The sequence below is a fragment of the Staurois parvus genome, unplaced genomic scaffold (assembly GCF_062004578.1).
Source record: "Staurois parvus isolate SC_StPar_1 unplaced genomic scaffold, SC_StPar_1.0 ptg000093l, whole genome shotgun sequence".
NCBI lineage: Eukaryota > Metazoa > Chordata > Amphibia > Anura > Ranidae > Staurois > Staurois parvus.
In genome coordinates this window covers 397,365-418,680 of record NW_028317889.1, presented here as the reverse complement: position 1 = coordinate 418,680, position 21,316 = coordinate 397,365, and the positions used below count along the sequence as shown (strand labels likewise).

Sequence of the window (21,316 nt, the reverse complement as noted above, 5' to 3'; positions counted from 1 at the left end):
AGTAATAGTGACCCATCATTGGTGTCAGTGGGAGGAATAGTGTCCCATCATTGGTATCAGTGGGAGGAAAGTGCCCCATCATTGGTATCAGTGGGAGGAATAGTGCCCCATCATTAGTGTCAGTGGGAGGAATAGTGCCCCATCATTGGTGTCAGTGGGAGGAATAGTGCCCCATCATTGGTGTCAGTGGGAGGAATAGTGCCCCATCATTGGTGTAAGTGGGAGGAATAGTGTCCTGTCATTGGTGTCAGTGGGAGGAATAGTGCCCCATCATTGGTATCAGTGGGAGGAATAATGTCCCATCATTGGTATCAGTGGGAGGAATAGTGTCCCATCATTGGTATCAGTGGGAGGAATAATGTCCCATCATTAGTATCAGTGGGAGGAATAGTGTCCCATCATTGGTATCAGTGGGAGGAATAGTGCCCCATCATTGGTGTCAGTGGGAGGAATAGTGCCCCATCATTGGTGTCAGTGGGAGGTATAGTGTCCCATCATTGGTATCAGTGGGAGGAATAGTGCCCCATCATTGGTATCAGTGGGAGGAATAGTGCCCCATCATTGATGTCAGTGGGAGGAATAGTGCCCCATCATTGGTGTCAGTGGGAGGAATAGTGCCCCATCATTGGTATCAGTGGGAGGAAAGTGCCCCATCATTGATGTCAGTGGGAGGAATAGTGCCCCATCATTGGTATCAGTGGGAGGAATAATGCCCCATCATTGGTATCAGTGGGAGGAATAGTGCCCCATCATTGGTATCAGTGGGAGAAATAGTGTCCCATCATTGCTATCGGTGGGAGGAATAATGTCCCATCATTGGTATCAGTGGGAGGAATAGTGCCCCATCATTGGTGTCACTGGGAGGAATAGTGCCCCATAACTGGTGTCACTGGGAGACTGAGATAAATTGTGCCCATCATTGGTGTCAATGGTCCCCACTGTTGGTGTCATGGGGAGGAATTGTGCCCCATCATCGGTGTCATTGTCAGGAATTGTACCCCATTATTGATGTCAGTGGCAGGTATTAGGCCCCATCGTTGGTGTCATTGGGAGGAATTGTGCACCATCATTGATGTCAGTGGGAGGAATTATGCCCCATTGTTGGTATCAGTGGATGAAATAGTGCCTCAAGGGCATGGTAAATGCAAGCAAAAAATTGCATCTGGCCCCCAGTTTGAAGACCACTGGATTAAAGGATAACTGGAACTAGAGAATTAAATTGGACCTGTTCTCATAAGTGCAACATTCTAAGTCGGATGTTCCTGTAACTCTCCCAGGTATTTATTACCTCTCGCAAGGATCTAAGTACTCTACCTGACAATTACCTTCATTTGCTTTTCTCTCCAGAAGGATGAAGACAGATGATGAAGGCATCAGCCAAGGTCTAATTCCTGTGCAATGTACTTATGTTTGTAGCTCCATATATACTTCTTTCACATAGAGTATACAGATTCGATTGCAAGTGGTGGAGGATGCGGGCAGCAAAAGATGATGTTTAAAGATTAAAGAGACAAACACACATTTAAAGCAGTGCTCAATGCGCTGGTGACATCACATCCAAGGACACAGGTTGTTGGATTTTAAAGCAGAACTTCACTCTCTCAATCAATACTGACTATGTGTAATCCTTATGCTGCCAGCATTAGTAAATGGATAGGAAGGTATATCATATTTACTTGTTTTAAACTTTTTTTTTTTCAGTTACGTCATGGTTCCCATACCTAGGCAAATGATGTCAGCCTATGCCTGAGCAAAGGGCAAATGGATTCCAAGAAGTAAATGCTACATGAATCATCTGCCCTTACGTAAGATGACCACTGCCTTAATGCTGGGGGGGTTCAAAATGATTTCTCAGCAAAATAAAGCATGAAGACATGGATGGATGGGTGAGTTTGCTCTGAATATTAAAAAGGAATTAATTACCATTTTTGGTTTGTGTTGCTCAGATGCAGTGCGGTTCCACTTTAACAGGGTGCCATTAGCAGCAGGCCCCTGAGCAACAGACAAAAGACTATGAAGTCCTAAAGGACATTGTAAGACTAGTACAGAACCCACAGTCAGGACTACATACAATATCACTGGTAGGTGCCAATTTTATGAATATGACTCCAAATAATGATATGGAGGCCAAACTGGCTGCTTTTGAAAGAACATCCCAGCGACCAAAGGGTGGCTTTTGGCTTCTGAGCCTCAAAAATCCCATTCCAAAATCCCTGAAAAACTCAAAAATAAGATCTGAGTTTGGGGGGGTGTCAACCCTCAGTCTATTTACGACACCTATGAAGGTAAAAAGCATTTGTATCCCCTCGAGCGCAGGGAGTGGTGTGAATGTACAATATATATGTAAAGCGCTGCGTCAATTGATGGCGCTATATAAGTACCTGAAATAAATATATAATTCCAGATATAAAGCCTCCCTTCACACACTAGGGAACGCCAATTTCAAAGCTGCTTGTGTACCTACACTAGATATGTGCATATTCTCTCTCAAACCTTCAGGAAACCAGGTTGTTGGTCTGAAGGCTGAGACACTGTGGGGTTTATTTACTAAAACTGGAGAGTGCAAAATCTGGTGCTCCTGTGCATGGTAGCCAATCAGCTTTCAGGGTTTTTTTTGTCAAAGCTTAAAGTGTTACTAAACCCGGACCCCGCATTCACTATATCTGGTCTCCCCGGACCCTGCATGCACTATGTCTGCTCTCCCCGGACCCCGCATTCACTATATCCGCTCTCCCCGGACCCTGCATTCCCTATATCCGCTCTCCCCGGACCCCGCATTCACTATATCCGCTCTCCCCGGACCCTGCATTCACTATATCCGCTCTCCCCGGACCCTGCATTCACTATATCCGCTCTCCCCGGACCCTGCATTCACAATATCTGGTCTCCCCGGACCCCGCATTCACTATATCCGCTCTCCCCGGACCCTGCATTCACAATATCTGGTCTCCCCGGACCCTGCATTCACTATATATGGTCTCCCTGGACCCTGCATTCACTATATATGGTCTCCCTGGACCCTGCATTCACTATATCTGGTCTCCCCGGACCCCGCATTCACTATATCCACTCTCCACGGACCCGGAATTCACTATATCCACTATATCACTAGCCTACCTCACCCCCTGCTAACTTGCTGACCTCCTCCACTCTTCCTACCACTCCATCCCCCACAGCTATCTCCTCCTGTACCACTATCCCGTCCCTTCTAGATTGTAAGCTCGAAAGAGCAGGGCCCTCCATCCCCTCATGTTTTGCATTGTATTGGTATTGTTCTGTCACATGTTCTGTCCCCCTTTGTAATGTACAGCGCTGAGCGAACTATTGGCGCTTTATAAATACTGTATAATAATAATAATAATAATAATATCCGGTTTCCCTGGACCCTGCATTCACTATATCCGGTCTCTACGGACCCTGCATTCACTATATCCGGTCTCCCTGGACCCCGCATTATATCCGGTCTCCCCGGACCCTGCATTCACTATATCCGCTCTCCCCGAACCCTGCATTCACTATATCTGGTCTCCCTGGACCCTGCATTCGCTATATATGGTCTCCCTGGACCCTGCATTCACTATATCTGGTCTCCCCGGACCCCGCATTCACTATATCCACTCTCCACGGACCCGGAATTCACTATATCCGGTCTCCCTGGACTCTGCATTCACTATATCCGGTCTCTACGGACCCTGCATTCCCTATATCTGGTCTCCCTGGACCCTGCATTCACTGTATCCGCTCTCCCCGGACCCCACATTCACTATATCCGCTCTCCCCGAACCCTGCATTCACTATATCCGCTCTCCCCGGACCCCGCATTCACTATATCCGCTCTCCCCAGACCCCACATTCACTATATCTAGTCTCCCTGGACCTTGCATTCACTATATCAGGTCTCCCACAGTACACAGAACATGGACATGTAATAATTTTAGTAAATATAAACTGTTAAATACCTTTTCTCGTCAGCAGTTAGAGCAGTCTTGTGACTTCTGTCAGTGTCCAGCAGAGCACTGGTTAAAGCTTGTAGGAGGCATTTTCATTCTCCCCTAATTATCCTTTGAGGCTGCAGGACCCCTGACCCTCTGTCCAGACAGCTCTGATTGGCCCTGTGCTGATCACATGCACTCTCACAAGAAAAATGAACTCTCTAGCAATACACACCAAACTGAGCATGTGCAGCTTGCCCCCAAGGCTCTTTTTTATCAGCAGATGGATTGGGGACAGTAGAAGAAGGGGAGGATCAGAGAAGACAGGATCAAACAGCCTTTTTACACAATGTAGAGGATTAACCCTCAGGTTCCACAGTGAGTATAACAAGCATGCTTTACTGCATATACAGACTGATTTTACTGATGTGGGTTTAGTAACACTTTAATTGAATAAGCTGAAGTCAGAAGCCGATTGGCTACCACGCACATCTGAACCAGATTTTGCACTCTCCAGTTTTTGTAAATCAACTCCTATGTGTTGGCAGTCTTCTAAGTACAAGTGACTGCTCTGTGGAGCTGGTTGTATCCATTTCCTATTAGCAGTGGTGTATTTAAATTTCGTGCTGCCCTAGGCAATACAAAAATTGGCTTCCCCCCCCCCCCATGGACATTGAGCAACAACACCCCAGCCCCCCCCACCCGAAAGAGCCTTCCACTACCACCGGGCAACACCCCACCCCAACAAGAGATAACACACTCACCTTCACAGCTCTGGACATCTCCAGGAACAAGAGTCTGGCTCTGTATACACCATCAAGCAGCCTCAGGGGCGGACTGACAACTCATGGGGCCCCCGGGCAATAAGGGATCATGGGGCCCCTTTGTCCTTGCCCAAATTTAAAAAAGCCTATGAAAAAGGTACCAGGGGCAGCTCATGGGGCCCCCTACTGACCCCGGTCCCTTGGGCAGTGCCCGAGTTTCCAAATGGTCAGTCCGCCCCTGAGCAGCCTGCAACCTCTCTCAGATCCCACCTGGTCCCCATGCTGCATGTGCCCCTCTTCCATTCCTTCTTTCAGGGAACAGGGCTGCCCCCCTGAAAATTTCTGCTGCCCCCCTGAAAAATGCCGCCCTAGGCAAATTATTATTATTATTATACAGTATTTATAAAGCGCCGATAGTTCGCTCAGCGCTGTACATTACAAAGGGGGACAGAACATGTGACAGAACAATACCAATACAATGCAAAACATGAGGGGATCGAGGGCCCTGCTCTTTGGAGCTTACAATCTAGGAGGGAGGGGGCAAATGCCTTGTTTGCCTTGTGGTAAATACACCCCTGCCTATTAGAGAGGGACCAGAACTGCGTCGTAAGTGCTGTATAAACGTTGCGCATGAGTATTTAATAATTGAAATTCTAATGACGGTTGCAGACACTCTGAAATCTGAATTGTTGTGTGGACTCTTAAGTGTACAAACCCCTCCCCCCAATAGGCCATCTATGCCAAGAGACAGGGAAGGCATGGCCTGCTGCCTTTACAGGAACGATAGGTCAGAGGTTAGATGAGGGCTTTTTGCGTAACTGACACGTCCCGAAAATGGTCTTCTGGAGATCAGAATATTCCTCAGCTTAAAGATTTAAATATCTGCACTGTATTTCCAGCGGCTGATGATCCCTTTCATCTGTGGCCATATGAAGAGCCTGGGGAGTACGGAATGTCCACTACGTAGCAAATTTGGCCACCATCCCAGCAATGCTGCGTGCGTACTAGAATGCACAACACAGGCTGGCGGAGCTCCAAGAGAAGGTCAGCCAAAGAAGCAGGACAGAATTGTCACATATTATCACTGGGGTTTTCCAAAGATGCCTTCAAAATCGGAATTCATTTCAAAGATTTCACAGATTTTTGTTCTTGTACAGTAAGTGTAAGGGTCCCTCAATGACGGCAAAGGCATTATTCATACATTTGCCTCTCTTTTAAAGGATTAATAATATCTAGCGTTTAATTACCACATGAGACATTTTACAGAGAGAGAGAGATTGCAGAACTTTGCGGGAAAAAGAGTTCTTAAAATGAATAAGATGAAACCTCGAGTGCAGTAAGCCTGCTTGCATTGCCAGGGATGCCATCACCTAAGCAATGGGCTGCCGGTAATTTGACTGCAAGCTCTGTGCAGGAGAGGCATTAAGCCAAGTTACAGGAACAGGGTAGAGAGGATTCTGGAAGGTTTTGAGTTAAACTGCATACTGTTGCCATGGCTACAAGGACGAATTTAGAGGGTTGTTTTTTTTTTTTTTAAGGTAAGAAAAATATAGCTGGTTGTTGCATAAAACCAAAATGAAATAACAGTCCAAACTAAACATATATTTAAAGCGGTATAAAACCCAAAAGCAAAAATGTAATATATTGCAATTTATCAAACCTTAGATGTGGTGGCTCTGTCAGTTTTGTGGCCGGATCTAGGGGGGTGCTGGGGGGTGGGCTATGCCCCGCCCAGATTGATTTTAGTTGTTCCCCCTCCAAAGCCAACCCTAACCTGCCACTATACTGCCCTAAATTGACACAATACCACCCTAATCTGATACTTTACTGCCCTAGCCTGACTCTAAACTGTTCTTGACTGTTTCAATACTGATCTCAGGTATGCGTGGTGTGGGGAGGAGGAGCTCTGCTGCCTCTGCCCAGGCTGTGTGCAGTGCAGGGATGGGAGAAGGAGCTGTGCCCCTGTCTTCTGCCCTGCCAGCAGTACCACCATATTCTGCCCTACCAGTGCAGACCCCTGTCCTCTGCCCTGCCAGCAGTGACCCCTGTCCTTTGCCCTGCCAGCAGTGACCCCTGTCCTCTGCCCTGCCAGCAGTGACCCCTGTCCTCTGCCCTGCCAGCAATCACTTCTGTCCTCTTCCCGGCCTGCAGTGCCCCCTGTCCTCTGCCCTGCCAGCAGTGACCCCTGTCCTCTGCCCTGCCAGCAGTGACCCCCTGTCCTCTGCCCTGCCAACAGTGACCCCTGTCCTCTGCCCTGCCAGCAGTGACCCCTGTCCTCTGCCCTGCCAGCAATCACTTCTGTCCTCTGCCCTGCCTGCGGTGACCCCTGTCCTCTGCCCTGCCAGCAGTGACCCCTGTCCTCTGCCCTGCCAGCAGTGACCCCTGTCCTCTGCCCTGCCAGCAGTGACCCCTGTCCTCTGCCCTGCCAGCAGTGACCCCTGTCCTCTGCCCTGCCAGCAATCACTTCTGTCCTCTGCCCTGCCTGCAGTGACCCCTGTCCTCTGCCCTGCCAGCAGTGCCCCTTGTCTTCTGCCCTGCCAGCAGTGACCCCTGTCCTCTGCCCTGCCAGCAGTGACCCCTGTCCTTTGCCCTACCAGTGCAGACCCCTGTCCTCTGCCCTGCCAGCAGTGACCCCTGTCCTCTGCCCTGCCAATAGTGCCCCCATCTTCTGCCCTGCCAGCAGTGACCACTGTCCTCTGCCCTGCCAGCAGTGACTCCTGTCCTCTGCCCTGCCAGCAGTGACTCCTGTCTATAGTGCATACTTGTCTCAGTCCAGAGCACTGAGTGTCATTTCTGTCGGCTGCCTCCTTCCTCTGGGTTTTTTTTTCCTATGAGTCAATGGACACCTATTTACTGTAAAGTGGTTGTAAACCTCAGACATGAAATATGAACAAAGCACATCCCTCTATAGTGTGTACTTGTCTCAATTAAGCACACCAAGCGTCATTTCTGTCTGCTACTTAGTTCCTCTGCTATCAGCATGAATTATTTCTGACACGTTTTCCTGACACCAACAGATAAATGGTGGCAGGGGAGGGACCTCCAGCAGATTGACATCCTCAGCTCTGTTCCTGTGAGCTGTGTGGAGAGGGGTGTGTCCCTTCCCTCCAATCAGCTCTCCTCATTGAGTGTGATTTCAGTTCTCCATCTCCTGCTTTTCTTTAGAAATTCTGAGCTTTGAACGAATGTAGAGAAGAGAAAACTGCAGATTAACAGGTACAACTTATGAAGGAGGATTTGTTGCATCTCTGTGTATCACCTGAGGCCAGTCACTTCACTGGGGATATGTGAGGGTGTACAACCACTTTAACTGGCTCCCACCCGGCCTATTGTACAATTAAGGCCAGGCAGGACTGCTCTTGTTCTGAGAGGACGTCATATGACGTCCTCCCATTCTTGCCCCGTGGGCACGCAGCGGGGTAACTGGTGGTGGACTCTGTCCTTTGGTCACTGATCACGGTAAGGAGCCAATGACGTTGGCTCTATACCATGTGATCAGCTGTGTCCAATCACAGCTGATCGCATGTAAACAAATTCCGGTTACTGGCATTTCCTTTCCTCAGCGCTGTTGCTGTCTGAGGAAAGGAAAGCAGATAACCGACTTTCCTGTGACAGGGGACATTTACACTCATAATCAGGGCACTGATTATCAGCTCAGCCTCATCAGTGCAGCTTATTATCAGTGCCCATTAGTGAAGCCCCATCAGTGCAGCATGTCGTGGTTTTGACAAAGCACAGTTTATGTGTGAAACACGTTAGCATCTACCCCTTGCCTGTATATCTGTGTGTCACCTATGGATTGATCGAATAAAGGTGTTTTTGGCTCTATCGAGAGTGCGGCCATCCGGATTCTTTCTGTTTTGCACTGCAGCATATTAGTGCCCATCAGTGCAGCATATTGGTGCCCATCAGTGCAACCCCATCAGTGCAGCATATCAGTGCCTGTTAGTGCAGCCCCATCAGTGCCGCCTTATCAGTGCAGCCTCATCAGTGACTCTTCATCAGTGACCATCAGTGTAGCCTCATCAGTACCCATCAGTACAGCCTAGCAGTGCCGATCAGTGCATCCTCGTCAGTGTAGCCTCATCAGTGAAGGCTCATCAGTACCCATCAGTGCAGCCTCATCAGTACAGCCTAGCAGTACCGATCAGTGCATCCTCGTCAGTGTAGCCTCATCAGTGAAGGCTCATCAGTACCCATCAGTGCAGCCTCATCAGTACAGCCTAGCAGTACCGATCAGTGCATCCTTGTCAGTGTAGCCTCATCAGTGAAGCCTCATCAGTACCCATCAGTGCCTCTTCATCAGTGACCATCAGTGCTGCCTCGTTAGTGTAGCCTCATCATTGAAGCCTCATCAGTACCCAACAGTGCAGCCTTATCAGTGCCTCTTCATCAGTGACCATCAGTGCTGCCTCATCAGCAAGGATGGACTGACCATTCGGACACTCGGGCACTGCCCGAGGGCCCGAGGTCAGTAGGGGGCCCCATGAGATGTCCCTGGTACCTTTCATAGGCTTTTTTGGGAGTGGTTTGAGTGTGGGTGAGGACACAGGGGCCCTATGATCCTCTATTGTCTATTGGGGCCCCATGAGATGTCAGTCCGCCCCTGCTCATCAGTGTAGCCTCATCAGTGCCCATCAGTGCAGCCTCGTCAGTACAGCCTATCAGTGCCCATCAGTGCAGCCTCGTCAGTACAGCCTATCAGTGCCCATCAGTGCAGCTTCATCTGCGCACATCAGTGAATAAGTAAAATTACTTATTTGCAAAATAACATTTATAAGAGAAACAAAGAAAAAGTTTTTTTTTCAAAATATTGGTCTTTTTTTCATTTGTTTAGCAAAAAATAAAAACCCCAGTGGAGATTAAATACCACCAAAAGAAAGTTCTATTTGTGTTAAAAAATATGATGAAAATTTCAGTACAGTACAGTGATGCTTGAGTGAGTAATTGTCATTCAAAATGTGACAGCGCTGAAAGTTGAAAATTGGCCTGTGCAGGAAGGGGGTGAAAGTGCTCGGTACTGAAGTGGTTTAGGTAAAGAAAAAAAACATCCCACAATCCCCCCTCCCCCACCAAAACACTTGCCTGAGTCTATTAGCGATCCTTCCTCTTCTCTCAGGGACTCAGACAGCAGCGGGAACTATTGGCTCCCGCTGCTGTCAATCACAGCTGGTGAGGAGAGATTGGGGGGGGGGGTGTCAATGGATACACAGACAGCGGCTCGGGAGCGAGCCCACATGAATCCCTCCCCCTATAGCAAGAAACTCACTCTGGGAGGATCCGGTGGGGAGGGGGAGCCAGGAGAACTGGTGAGGGACCGAGAAGAGGAGGATTGGGCTGCTCTTTGCTATGTCATTGCACAGAGCTGGTAAGTATAATAAGTTTATTTAAAAAAAAAAAAGTAATCCTTTACAATCCCTTTAAGTTCTACTCATGCAAAGTCAAATCAAACAAAACCAAGTGTGCCACTGACTGAGTATCGCAGATAATAAGGACAACTTACATCTGTTAGACATTTTAAAACATCCAAAATCAACTTTTTGCGCAATATTGACTTGTCGCTATGGGTCACAGCACTCAGCACAGTAGGTCTAACAGGGTCAGCACTGTTGAAGGCTGAGCTATAGCCATTTGCTCCTGCTGCTGTCAGTCAAATTCAGTGAGGAGGAAGTGGGGGGCGGGGCTAAGTCCAGCTTTGCAAGTCTATGGAGCAAGAACACACAGCTCGGGAGCGGGCAGACACTGTGTGCCTCCATAGCAAGCGGGTTGCTGTGGGAACACAAGAAGAAGAGGAGGCGCCAGGAGCGCCAGCAGGGGACCCAAGAACAGGAGGATGCTCTGTGCAATACCATTACACAGAGCAGGTGAGTATAACATGTTTTTTTTTTTAATTTAAAAAAACTAAACTTTAGTAACACTTTAAAGTGGAACTTCAATCTTTCAATCAGCATTGACTATTTTAATCCTTATGCTGTTAGTATTAGTAAATAGAAAAGTATATCATATTTACTTGTTTTAAACTATTTGTTTTTTGTTTCTTCAGCTACTTCCTGTTTTTTGTGCCTAGGCAAATGACATCACACATCCCAGGATTCTTCAGGAGGGGAGGAGGGGTTTTCTCAGCTAAGCACGCCGTCCTGCTTGTATGCCTGAGCTAAGGACAGATGGATTCCAGGAAGTAAATGCTACATGAATCATTTGCCCTTACTCAATATGACCACGGACAAAAATGCTCTAGGAGGGTATTTTGCAAAGTGATTTCTCAGCAAAACAAAGGAGACATGGATGGATGGGGCAGTTTGCTTTGAATATTAAAAAATGAATTAAATAGTATTTTTGCTTTGTGGTGCTCAGATGCCGTGCAGTTCAACTTTAAGGAGTCTTTTATTTTTATTTCCTTATTGGCACAATGGAGTAAGTCAGTGGATCTGGAAAAGAGTCCGACACCACACTAGACATGTGCGATTCCTTTCATTCCAAATCGAAATATGGATGAATTTTTCGTTATTTGGAAATTCTGATGTTTCCGAATCACAATAGTGACGAATGTCAGCGAACCTTCCGAAATAAAAAAACTAAATTTGTCTGAAATAACGAAATTCGATTCGATTTCGAAAATGAATATGAAATGTAAACTTAGATGTGAAAAATTGGGCAGCCGCATTTAAAACAAAAAGAAAAATTTGAATTTGAATGCTGAACTTAATTCAGTTCGTCCGAATTTGGAAAATTCTAATCGAATTTGAAAACGAATGAATGAAACTAAACTAATTCCGAAAATGATTTTAACAAATTTAACTAAATGAAACTAGTTATTTAACGAATTGAAACAAAACAATTGTTTCGTTCTACACACGTCTACTTTGCACCGACTACAAGAAAAAAGCAACAAAATCAAAAAGTACATTTCATTTTCTATAACTGAATATAAGATCTGGTTGGTATAAGAAGCCACACCCATTTTCTTTGTCCCGGTTTTTAAAACTCAGCCGCAGACATGTAAGGTTAAGTCCATGGGCTTCCAAGAAAGCCAAAGGCTCTGTGAAATCACAGTCCTTACCTGAAATCAGCGTAGAGGCAGGCTAGTTGTTACAGTGACTCTGCCATAGTTCCTTCTCTGCTCTGCCAAGTTTTTTAAAGAAGCAGCTTTTCTGATCCCAATCAGTCTTGACAGGGCCAGACACAGACAAGAGCTCAGACATCACACAGCCAGGGGTGGACTGACAACTCATGGGGCCCCCGGGCAATAGGGGATCATGGGGCCCCTGTGTCCTTGCCCAAACTCAAAAAAGCCTATGAAAAAGGTACCAGGGGCATCTCATGGGGCCCTCTACTGACCCCGGGCCCTCGGGCAGCGCCTGAGTTTCCAAATGGTCAGTCCGCCCCTGCACACAGCCCTCAACTTTTGCAGCTCCTTAATGAGATGAAGGATGTAAATCACTGAAGAGTTCCCCTCTTTAAAGTAGACCTACCATCAGGCATATTTTTTCATGTTAGGTGCAGCATGAGAAGTAATGTATCGGTGTAACATTTTCAGGTATTTATTACTTCTCACGGAGATCATAGCATCACCCCCCCACCCCACCTCTTGACAATGCCTTCATCTGCTTTCACCTCCAAAAAAGACAGCTCCATCTTTTTTCAGGCGTTATCCAGAGTCACCATCTACTTCGGCTCAAAGAAGGCATGGTTGGTGGTTATTTACTAAAACTGGTGCACGCAGAATCTGGTGCAGCTGTCCATAGTACCCAATCAGCTTCCAGGTTTTATTGTTGAAGCTTAATTGAACAAGCTGAAGTTAAAAGCTGATTGGTTAGGACTCGTTCACACTTGACTTTATTTCTAAGGCTACGTTCACACTAGCATTGTGTGGAGGCGGCAGAGAGGTGTTTGGGAAGCGTTTTTACCGTTTCCCAAACACCTCTGCCAATTCTGCACATTACAGCACACGGTGCTGTTCTAATGGGAGCGTTTGCGTCGCGTTGCGTCGTGGCAAAACGGACGCCTCTGGTCGAGTCAGGAGGCTTTGAAGCCTCCTATTCTCGTCTATGGTGCCACTCCACAAACGCCCGGCCGGCGTTTGCGGTGCGGTTGCGACGCGGTTGCGGGGCGTTTGCGGAGCGGTAACACCACTCAAACTGCATTATAGGCGTTTGTGGGGCGTTATTAACGCTCGGCAAATGCCTAGCAACCGCCGCTAAACCGCGCATGCGGCGTTTGCCGAGCGTTAAAAATCGCTCTACAAACGCCGGACCAACGCTTGCCAAACTCTATAGGGGCGTTTGGCGAGCGTTGGTAAAACAGCCAAGTGTGAACGAGCCCTAACTCTTGCCAAATGCCCCTGTAGCGTTTGAGAGGTGTTAGACAGGCGTTTGGGAAGCGTTTTTAACGCTACTCAAATGCTCCCCAAATGCCCCATGCGCGGTTTTGAGGCGGTTGATAGGCCTTTGCCAAGCGTTAAAACCGCACCACAAATGCCTATAATGAAGTTAAATGGTCTTAACGCCTCGCAACTGAATTGCAACTGCACCGCGGCACCATAGACTTCAATGAGAGGCTTTAACTCCTCCTGACTCCACACGAGGCGTCAGTTTTGCCACGACGCTAACGCTTCAGTGTGAAAAGCACTGTGTGCTGCCATGTGCAGAATTTTCTTAGACCTTTGAGAAGCGTTAAAAACATTTCCCACACGCCTGTCCAACGCCTGCTGACAAAGCTAGTGTGAACTAAGCCTTACTATGCACAGCTACACCAGATTCTGTATGCACCAGTTTTAGTAAATCTCCCGCATTGTGGATATCTTGGTGCCTATGCAGTTCACAAATGTCTCATAAGGATCAGCTCCTGCTACAGCCACTAAAACAAAACTATTATTTATTACAGGTACTTATATAGCGTCGTCAATTTACACAGCGCTTTACATATATATATATTGTACATTCACATCAGTCCCTAACCCTCAAGGGGCATACAATCTAAGGTCCCTAACCCTCAAGGGGTGTACAATCTAAGGTCCCTAACCCTCAAGGGGTGTACAATCTAAGGTCCCTAACCCTCAAGGGGCGTACAATCTAAGGTCCCTAACCCTCAAGGGGCGTACAATCTAAGGTCCCTAACCCTCAAGGGGCGTACAATCTAAGGTCCCTAACCCTCAAGGGGCGTACAGTCTAAGGTCCCTAACCCTCAAGGGGCGTACAATCTAAGGTCCCTAACCCTCAAGGGGCGTACAATCTAAGGTCCCTAACCCTCAAGGGGGGTACAATCTAAGGTCCCTAACTCATATTCATACATACACATACTAGGGACAATTTAGACAGGAGCCAATTCACCTACCAGCATGTCTTTGGAGTGTGGGAGGAAACCAGATTATCCAGAGAAAACCCACACAGGCACAGGGAGAATATACAAACTCCAGGCAGGTGGTGCCGTGGTTGGGATTCGAACCAACGACCCGAGTACTACCAGGCGGAAGTGCTAACCATTTAGCCTCTGTGCTGCCCACAGTCCTGCTTTCAAAAATTTGACAAGAGTCCATAAAATGGCAACAAATCTAATAAGGATGCTGAAGGACCTCAGTTATGAGGAACGATTACAAACTTTACATTTATTTCTCCTTGGAAAAGAGACGCTTAAGAGGGGATATGATAGCGATATACAAATATCTTAATGGTAATTCCAACATTGGTAGAAAACTCAATGTTCAGTCTCAGGTCACTCAAGAAGGATGTGGAATTCCCTTCCACAATCGGTGGTTTCGGCGCAAAGTGACACTACTTTTAAAAAAAACTTTTAGATGGGCATCTTAATGAACACAATATACAGGGATCTGGGAAGTTGTAGAGACAAGCACACACACATTGAACTAGATGGACTGGAGTCTTTATTCAACCTCAACAACTATGAAACTGCAAACAATTGCGAGCAGACAGGCCCTTTATTGGCGATAAGACATGCAATGTTTCTTCTACAATAAAAGAAACCTGCCTGCCTACCTGCCTGCCTGCTTGCAGCCTTCTTTTGAATGTGCGCAGCTCGGTTTACATTCCGGCACAGCGCCTGTGTGACTGCACTCCTGGGGATGCACAGGAGGGACATCATCCCTTGCCAGCCAATGAAGACACAGGTGAGGGACGTAAGACCATTGAAGGCTAGGTAAGTACTGTGGCGTTGAGCTCCGCTTTAGGACTTGCTACAAAGTTAAAGTGTACAGTGATCAGTCGGGGAGCGGAGACTGAGGATATGTTTCCTCCTGCCTGCAACAGATTGATAACATCAGCCCAGCCCAGGTTCAATTTATACATATACCAGTTTTGAGAGTTTTTACCCAGTTTTTGTTTTTCTCTTTTTTTGATTAGGTTAGCGTAGTGATAATGGTGATTATTGTTATTTTTTTGTTTGTTTGTTTTTCAGCACCTATATTCTCATTTTTGTTTGGCACTCATGTTCTCATTTTTATGTAATTATTTTGATACTCTCATTACGATTGACTGTTCGGTTTTAATTATGACCCCATGGAGGGGACGTTGTATTGATGTCAAATTGATATGGAAATGTTCTTTCTAGCCTTGATGAAGGGGGCACTTAGACCCCCAAAACGCATTGGCTACTTCTTGAATTATACCCGTGTTAATGGAATAAGGTTGTATCTGGATGTCTTAGCAGTGGTGTGGCGCTTCATTTTCAACTCTTCCTACAGGCAAAGTCTTTGGCCTAGAGCCCCAGCGTGGCCTTTTAATGATAAAAGGTGGCTGACAAATGGTACTATGAGTGTGTATTGTGAGATGCCATTTATGTATTAATGCAAAGTTAATAACAGATCCGCTTTAAGTACACGGGAGCAGTTACCTTATTCCCAGTGAAACTATTCCGTGGTTTACGTACTTTACTGTTGCTGCTTATGTTAATCCCGCAGAAGCTGGTTTGTTGCATAGCAAATAAAAGAGTCCTAAACAAATAAAAGCCATTGGTGCATTATGTGCATTACTGCATGGATTTTATTTGGTGGAATCAATGGACACCTATTTACTTTAAAGTGGTTGTAAACCTCAGACATGAAATATAAACAAAGCACATCCCTGTATAGTGTGTACTTGTCTCAATTAAGCACACCAAGTGTCAATTCTGTATGCTGCTTCGTTCCTCTGCTATCAGCATGAGTTGCTTCCAGGGGTGGACTGACATCTCATGGGGCCCCTGAGCCATAGGGGATCATGGGGCCCCTGTGTCCTCGCCCGCACCCAAAAAAGCCTATGAAAAAGTCAATGAAAGGTACCAGGGGCATCTCATGGGGCCCCCTACTGACCCTGGGCCATGGGGCAGTGCCCGAGTGCTCGAATGGTCAGTACGCCCCTGGTTGCTTCTGACAAGTTTTCCTGACTGATAAATGGTGGCAGGGGAGGGTCCTCCAGCAGATTGACAACCTCAGTTCTGTTCCTGTGAGCTGTGTGAAGAGGGGTATGTACCTTCCCTCCAATCAGCTCTCCTCACTGAGTGTGATTTCATTTCTCCATCTCCTACTTTTCTTTGTAAATTCTAAGCTTTGAACAAATGTAGAGAAGAGTCCTGCAGACAAACAGGTACAACTTATGAAGGATTTGTTGCACCTCTGTGTATCACCTGAGGGCAGTCACATCACTGGGGATATGTGAGGGTGTACAACCACTTTTCTCTTCTCTCCTCACTGAGCTCTGCGGAGTGTAATTTCAGCTCTCCGCCAACTTTTATCTGAACCTCAGACAAAATTTATAAATTCAGCATTTTGAATGGATGTAGAGAAGAAATGAAGCAGATAAACAGGTACAACATATGTAGGAGGATTTCTTTCATCTCTGTGTATCACCTGAGGCCAGTCACTTCACTGGGGATATGTGAGGGTGTACAACCACTTTAACTGGTTCCCAGCTGGCCTACTGTACAAGTAAGGCCGGGCAGGACTGCTCTTGTTCTGGGGGGGGTCTCTTCCCTCCAATCAGTTAACAGAGCTCTCCTCACTGAGCTCTGCAGCGTGTAATTTCAGCTCTCCGCCCCCTTTTTTCTGAACCCTCAGACAAAATGTATAAATTCAGCATTTTGAATGGATGTAGACAAAATGTATAAATTCAGCATTTTGAATGGATGTAGAGAAGAGAATACTGCAGATAAACAGGTACAACTTATGTAGGAGGATTTCTTTAATCTCTGTGTATCACCTGAGGCCAGTCACTTCACTGGGGATATGTGAGGGTGTACAACCACTTTAACTGGTTCCCAGCTGGCCTATTGTACAAGTAAGGCCGGGCAGGACTGCTCTTGTTCTGGGGGGGGAGGTCTCTTCCCTCCAATCAGTTATCAGAGCTCTCCTCACTGAGCTCTGCAGCATGTAATTTCAGCTCTCCGCCCCCTTTTTTCTGAACTCTCAGACAAAATATATAAATTCAGCATTTTGAATGGATGTAGACAAAATGTATAAATTCAGCATTTTGAATGGATGTAGAGAAGAGAATACTGCAGATAAACAGGTACAACTTATGTAGGAGGATTTCTTTCATCTCTGTGTATCACCTGAGGCCAGTCACTTCACTGGGGATATGTGAGGGTGTACAACCACTTTAACTGGTTTCCAGCTGGCCTATTGTACTATTGTACAAGTAAGGCCGGGCAGGACTGCTCTTTTTCTGGGGGGGGGGGGGGTGGTGTCTCTTCCCTCCAATCAGTTATCAGAGCTCTCCTCACTGAGCTCTGCAGCGTGTCATTTCAGCTCTCCGCCCCCTTTTTTCTGAACCCTCAGACAAAATGTATAAATTCAGCATTTTGAATGGATGTAGACAAAATGTATTAAAATGTTATACATTTTATACCCTTCATATACCCAGTGCAGTGACTGGCCTCAGGTGATACACAGAGATGAAACAAATCCTCCTTCATAGGTTGTACCTGTTTATCTGCAGTTTCTCTTCTCTACATCCATTCAAAATGCAGATAAACAGGTACAACCTATGAAGGAGGATTTGTTTCCTCTCTGTGTATCACCTGAGGCCAGGTATATGGAAGGGCTTACAACCACTTTAAGCATAGTTAACTTTCTTAGAGTTACTTTCGTCAGCCCAAAAATGAAATGTAAAGTATCAGCGCACTTATTAAAGGCTAATAATAATCATTAATAATAAAATCCAGTCCACGCCCCGTTCGGATCTTTGGACATCAAAGCCAATTTGTTCCCCTGTTAATCCAGCTGCTGTTGTCGAACAATTATATGAATGGGTAGAGATAAGCGAGCTTTAGATCAGCTTATCACCCAATTCACAAGTAGTGTACAAAGCTGGCTGCTCAGGCTGGAAATCGATCTTTTGGATTCGACTCGTAATTTCTTGTTGGAATTATCAACATTAATTACAAATAAGCAGATAAGTATAGATTTAGGTGACCTCCTTTATACACCTGTGCATAGCAAAGGCAGCTCTGATCTCATTCTCTACTATTACACACATGAGGAGTTAAAAATAAACAGCTTTGCATCAATGAACAAGGCTGCCGAACAGCCACAACTTCATTCATCCCCGCTGGATAGAAAAAAAAAAATGATAATAATAATAATAATAATAACGTACCCCGAGTCGCCGGCTCCTTATCTTGACGTAGCCCTGCTTGACAATATCGTTAAAATTTGAACCCATTCCCAGAAAGCCGATGAGGGGGTCGGGTTGGGGGGGAGAAGTGAGTAAAAGGGAAAGTTGACAGGCTGGAAAAAAGCCCGGTTGCCGGGCAAGTAGGGCGAAAGTAAATCAGTCTTCCCCGGCGACTCGCTGCATTCTCTTCCCCTTTTTAAATCCACTTTGGGAAGCAGAGAGTGGGATGTAATTCCAAGCAGCGGTGAGGTCTGAGACTGGAGCAGAGACAGAGGAGCATCATCAGCTGATGGAGCAGCTACAGACCAGACTGTACCATTCCCCTGCAAGCTGCTGTGATGCAGAGAGAGAGAGAGAGGAGGAAGGGGGGTGTCTAGCAATGTGATAGCAGCCCACCATTCACAAGCTGCAGCGACGTGAGCATCCACCCTGCCCCTCCACAGTGTGGGAAGCAATGAGGGAAAGCAAACACAGCAGAGGCTCCTCTGATTAGCATAGAAGCAAAGCAAACCCAATCCTGAGTATCATTCACAAAGGTCACCGCAGAAGTACTGACACTGTATCTATGGTGTGACAGGGAGCTGCCAGGCTCGCCTTCTCTGGGTCTACTGGGCCTTGTTGCTCTGCGCCGGCACGCTGGGGACTTGTGTACCAGATGTCAGTTGTTATGGAGATACTTATGTTCAAGCGCTATTAAACCCTTAGCATATAAACTACGCTCATGTGGATCCAACAGCCACCATCAAAAGAAACTAAATACTAGCTAAGCTTTTTAAACTTATGTTTTCCTCCCCAGCATGCAACAACAAGTCTTCCTGTGTCTGTACACACCCGTGCAAATCAAGACCGAGCTAATGCTGGACTGAGCGACGTGGAGGCTATTCAGTGATAGGATATGCTGAGGGTCAGGACAAGGGGTGGGCGAGAGGGGCGGCTGCCCCGGGGCGCAATGGTTTACTGTAGGGACGGGGGGCGCCTTCCTTGTGTTACACGGCTGATAGGAGTAGTGATAGCTGCAGTGATTTTGAAAAGCGAGCGACTGCTGGGCGTAGAATCGCTTAAAATTGACAAACAACAACATAGAAAAATTCCCAGCTCTACTTACCAACCAGCCAGCAACCAACCAAATTGTTCTGTCTAACTGTTCACGTTAAAAACAGATGTTTACTTTGCACACATTTGCTAATACATGCATACACTGCAGAGCCTCTTTACGGCTCCCCAATATTCTGCAGTTCTAACAGAGAAAAATTCCCAGCTCTACTTACCAACCAGCCTGCAACCAACCAAATTGTTCTGTCTAACTGTTCACGTTAAAAACAGATGTTTACTTTGCACACATTTGCAAATACATGCGTGCGCTGCAGAGCCTCTTTACGGCTCCCCAATATTCTGCAGTCCTTACAGAAAAAAATTCCCAGCTCTACTTACCAACCAGCCTGCAACCAACCAAATTGTTCTAACAGTTCACGTTAAAAACAGGGGTTTACTTTGCACAAATTTCCAAATACATGTGTACAATGCAAAGCCTTTTTACGGCTCCCCAATATTCTGCAGTTCTAACAGAGAAAAATTCCCAGCTCTACTTACAAACCAGCCTGCAACCAACCAAATTGTCCTGTCTAACTGTTCTCGTTAAAAACAGGGGTTTACTTTGCACACATTTGCAAATACATGTGTACGCTGTAGAGCCTCTTTATGGCACCCCAATATTCTGCAGTCCTAACAGAGAAAAATTCCCAGCTCTACTTACCAACCAGCCAGCAACCAACCAAATTGTTTTGTCTAACTGTTCACGTTAAAAACAGATGTTTACTTTGCACACATTTGCAAATACATGCGTGCGCTGCAGAGCCTCTTTACGGCTCCCCAATATTCTGCAGTCCTAACAGAAAAAAATTCCCAGCTCTACTTACCAACCAGCCTGCAACCAACCAAATTGTTCTAACAGTTCACGTTAAAAACAGGGGTTTACTTTGCACAAATTTCCAAATACATGTGTACGCTGCAGAGCCTCTTTACGGCACCCTGCAGTCCAAACTCTATAAATTTGTTTCTCCATAGTAGAAGCACATGGATAGACTGAGGGCAGGTTAGCCTGGAGGGAGCCCACCCCTCTCTAAAGGCACAGGGGCCCGCTGGAAACCCAGTATATAACCCCTAAAATTGCCCAGCATGAATGGGAGGGAGGGGTGCAGTTTGGCATCTTTGCCCTGGGCGCTGGGTGACCTTGTCCCAGCACTGGATGTGCTCAGTACTAGAAGTGTTAGTAAATCCATTGAGAAGTGACAATGCAGTTGCTCCTTACAGTGAATTCAAAGCTAGTTTTGTCATCCTATTGGCATAACTGTAGGAAGCCAATATTTTCCGTTACAGATTTTACAGCAGAATGAAGGACTGTGGCAAAATGGATATTGATATAAAATACATATTGCACATTTATTTTCAGGCTGAGGGTTTAGATCAGTGGTTTCCAAACTGCAGCCCTTTGTTTGCTTTTACCTGGCCATTGGGGCACTATTTCATCCACTGATGCCAACTGGGTATCATTTCTGACACACCAAGGAAGGGAGCACAACTCCTTCCAATGACACCAATAATGAGGCACAATTCCTCCCAGTGACACAAATGATAGGGTCCAATGACATCAATGATGGGGCAGAATTCCTCCCACTGACACCAAACAAAGGGGCATTATTTTTTTTTCCCACTGACGTTGGGACCTTTTCTGCTCCCACTGACTGCAGTCCAGCCCTCATAAAGTCTGAAGGACAGTAAACTGGCCCTTTGTTTAAAATGTTTGGAGACCCCTGGTTTAGATCAATGTTTCTCAATCAGGGTTCCTCCTGAGGTTGCTAGGGGTTCCTTGAGCTTTGAGCAATGCTGGCTTGATCTCCCATCTTCACTGATCACCAATGCAAGGGGGTCATTTTCCACTACTTCTAAACTGACCATGAATGTTAACGTGGTCACTAAGTATGCCGCATTACATATTCTTGCATCATGTAGCATGAGC

General features: G+C 46.4%; 1 protein-coding gene and 1 long non-coding RNA gene across 5 annotated transcripts in view; one reads left to right on the top strand and one right to left on the bottom strand.

Moving 5' to 3' along the window:
• The window catches only part of LOC149468081 (uncharacterized), a 28,851-nt gene extending 17,822 nt beyond the window's left edge, over nucleotides 1–11,029 (top strand). Inside the window, exons 2-3 of the long non-coding RNA XR_016311787.1 lie at nucleotides 1,702–1,886; nucleotides 10,740–11,029. This is a non-coding gene — a long non-coding RNA (uncharacterized LOC149468081). The remainder of the gene's footprint in view (nucleotides 1–1,701; nucleotides 1,887–10,739) is intronic.
• DOK5 (docking protein 5) overlaps nucleotides 1–18,769 on the bottom strand; it is a 162,889-nt gene extending 144,120 nt beyond the window's left edge. For 2 of the 4 annotated variants that reach the window (XM_089670707.1, XM_089670709.1), the window contains exon 1: nucleotides 18,283–18,769. In XM_089670707.1, coding sequence (XP_089526833.1) covers nucleotides 18,283–18,348 — 66 coding nt within the window. In that variant the 5' untranslated portion in view covers nucleotides 18,349–18,769. The remainder of the gene's footprint in view (nucleotides 1–18,282) is intronic. The other 2 variants (XM_089670708.1, XM_089670705.1) reach the window with 2 other exon arrangements.
• Between the last annotated feature and the right edge of the window lie 2,547 nt (nucleotides 18,770–21,316).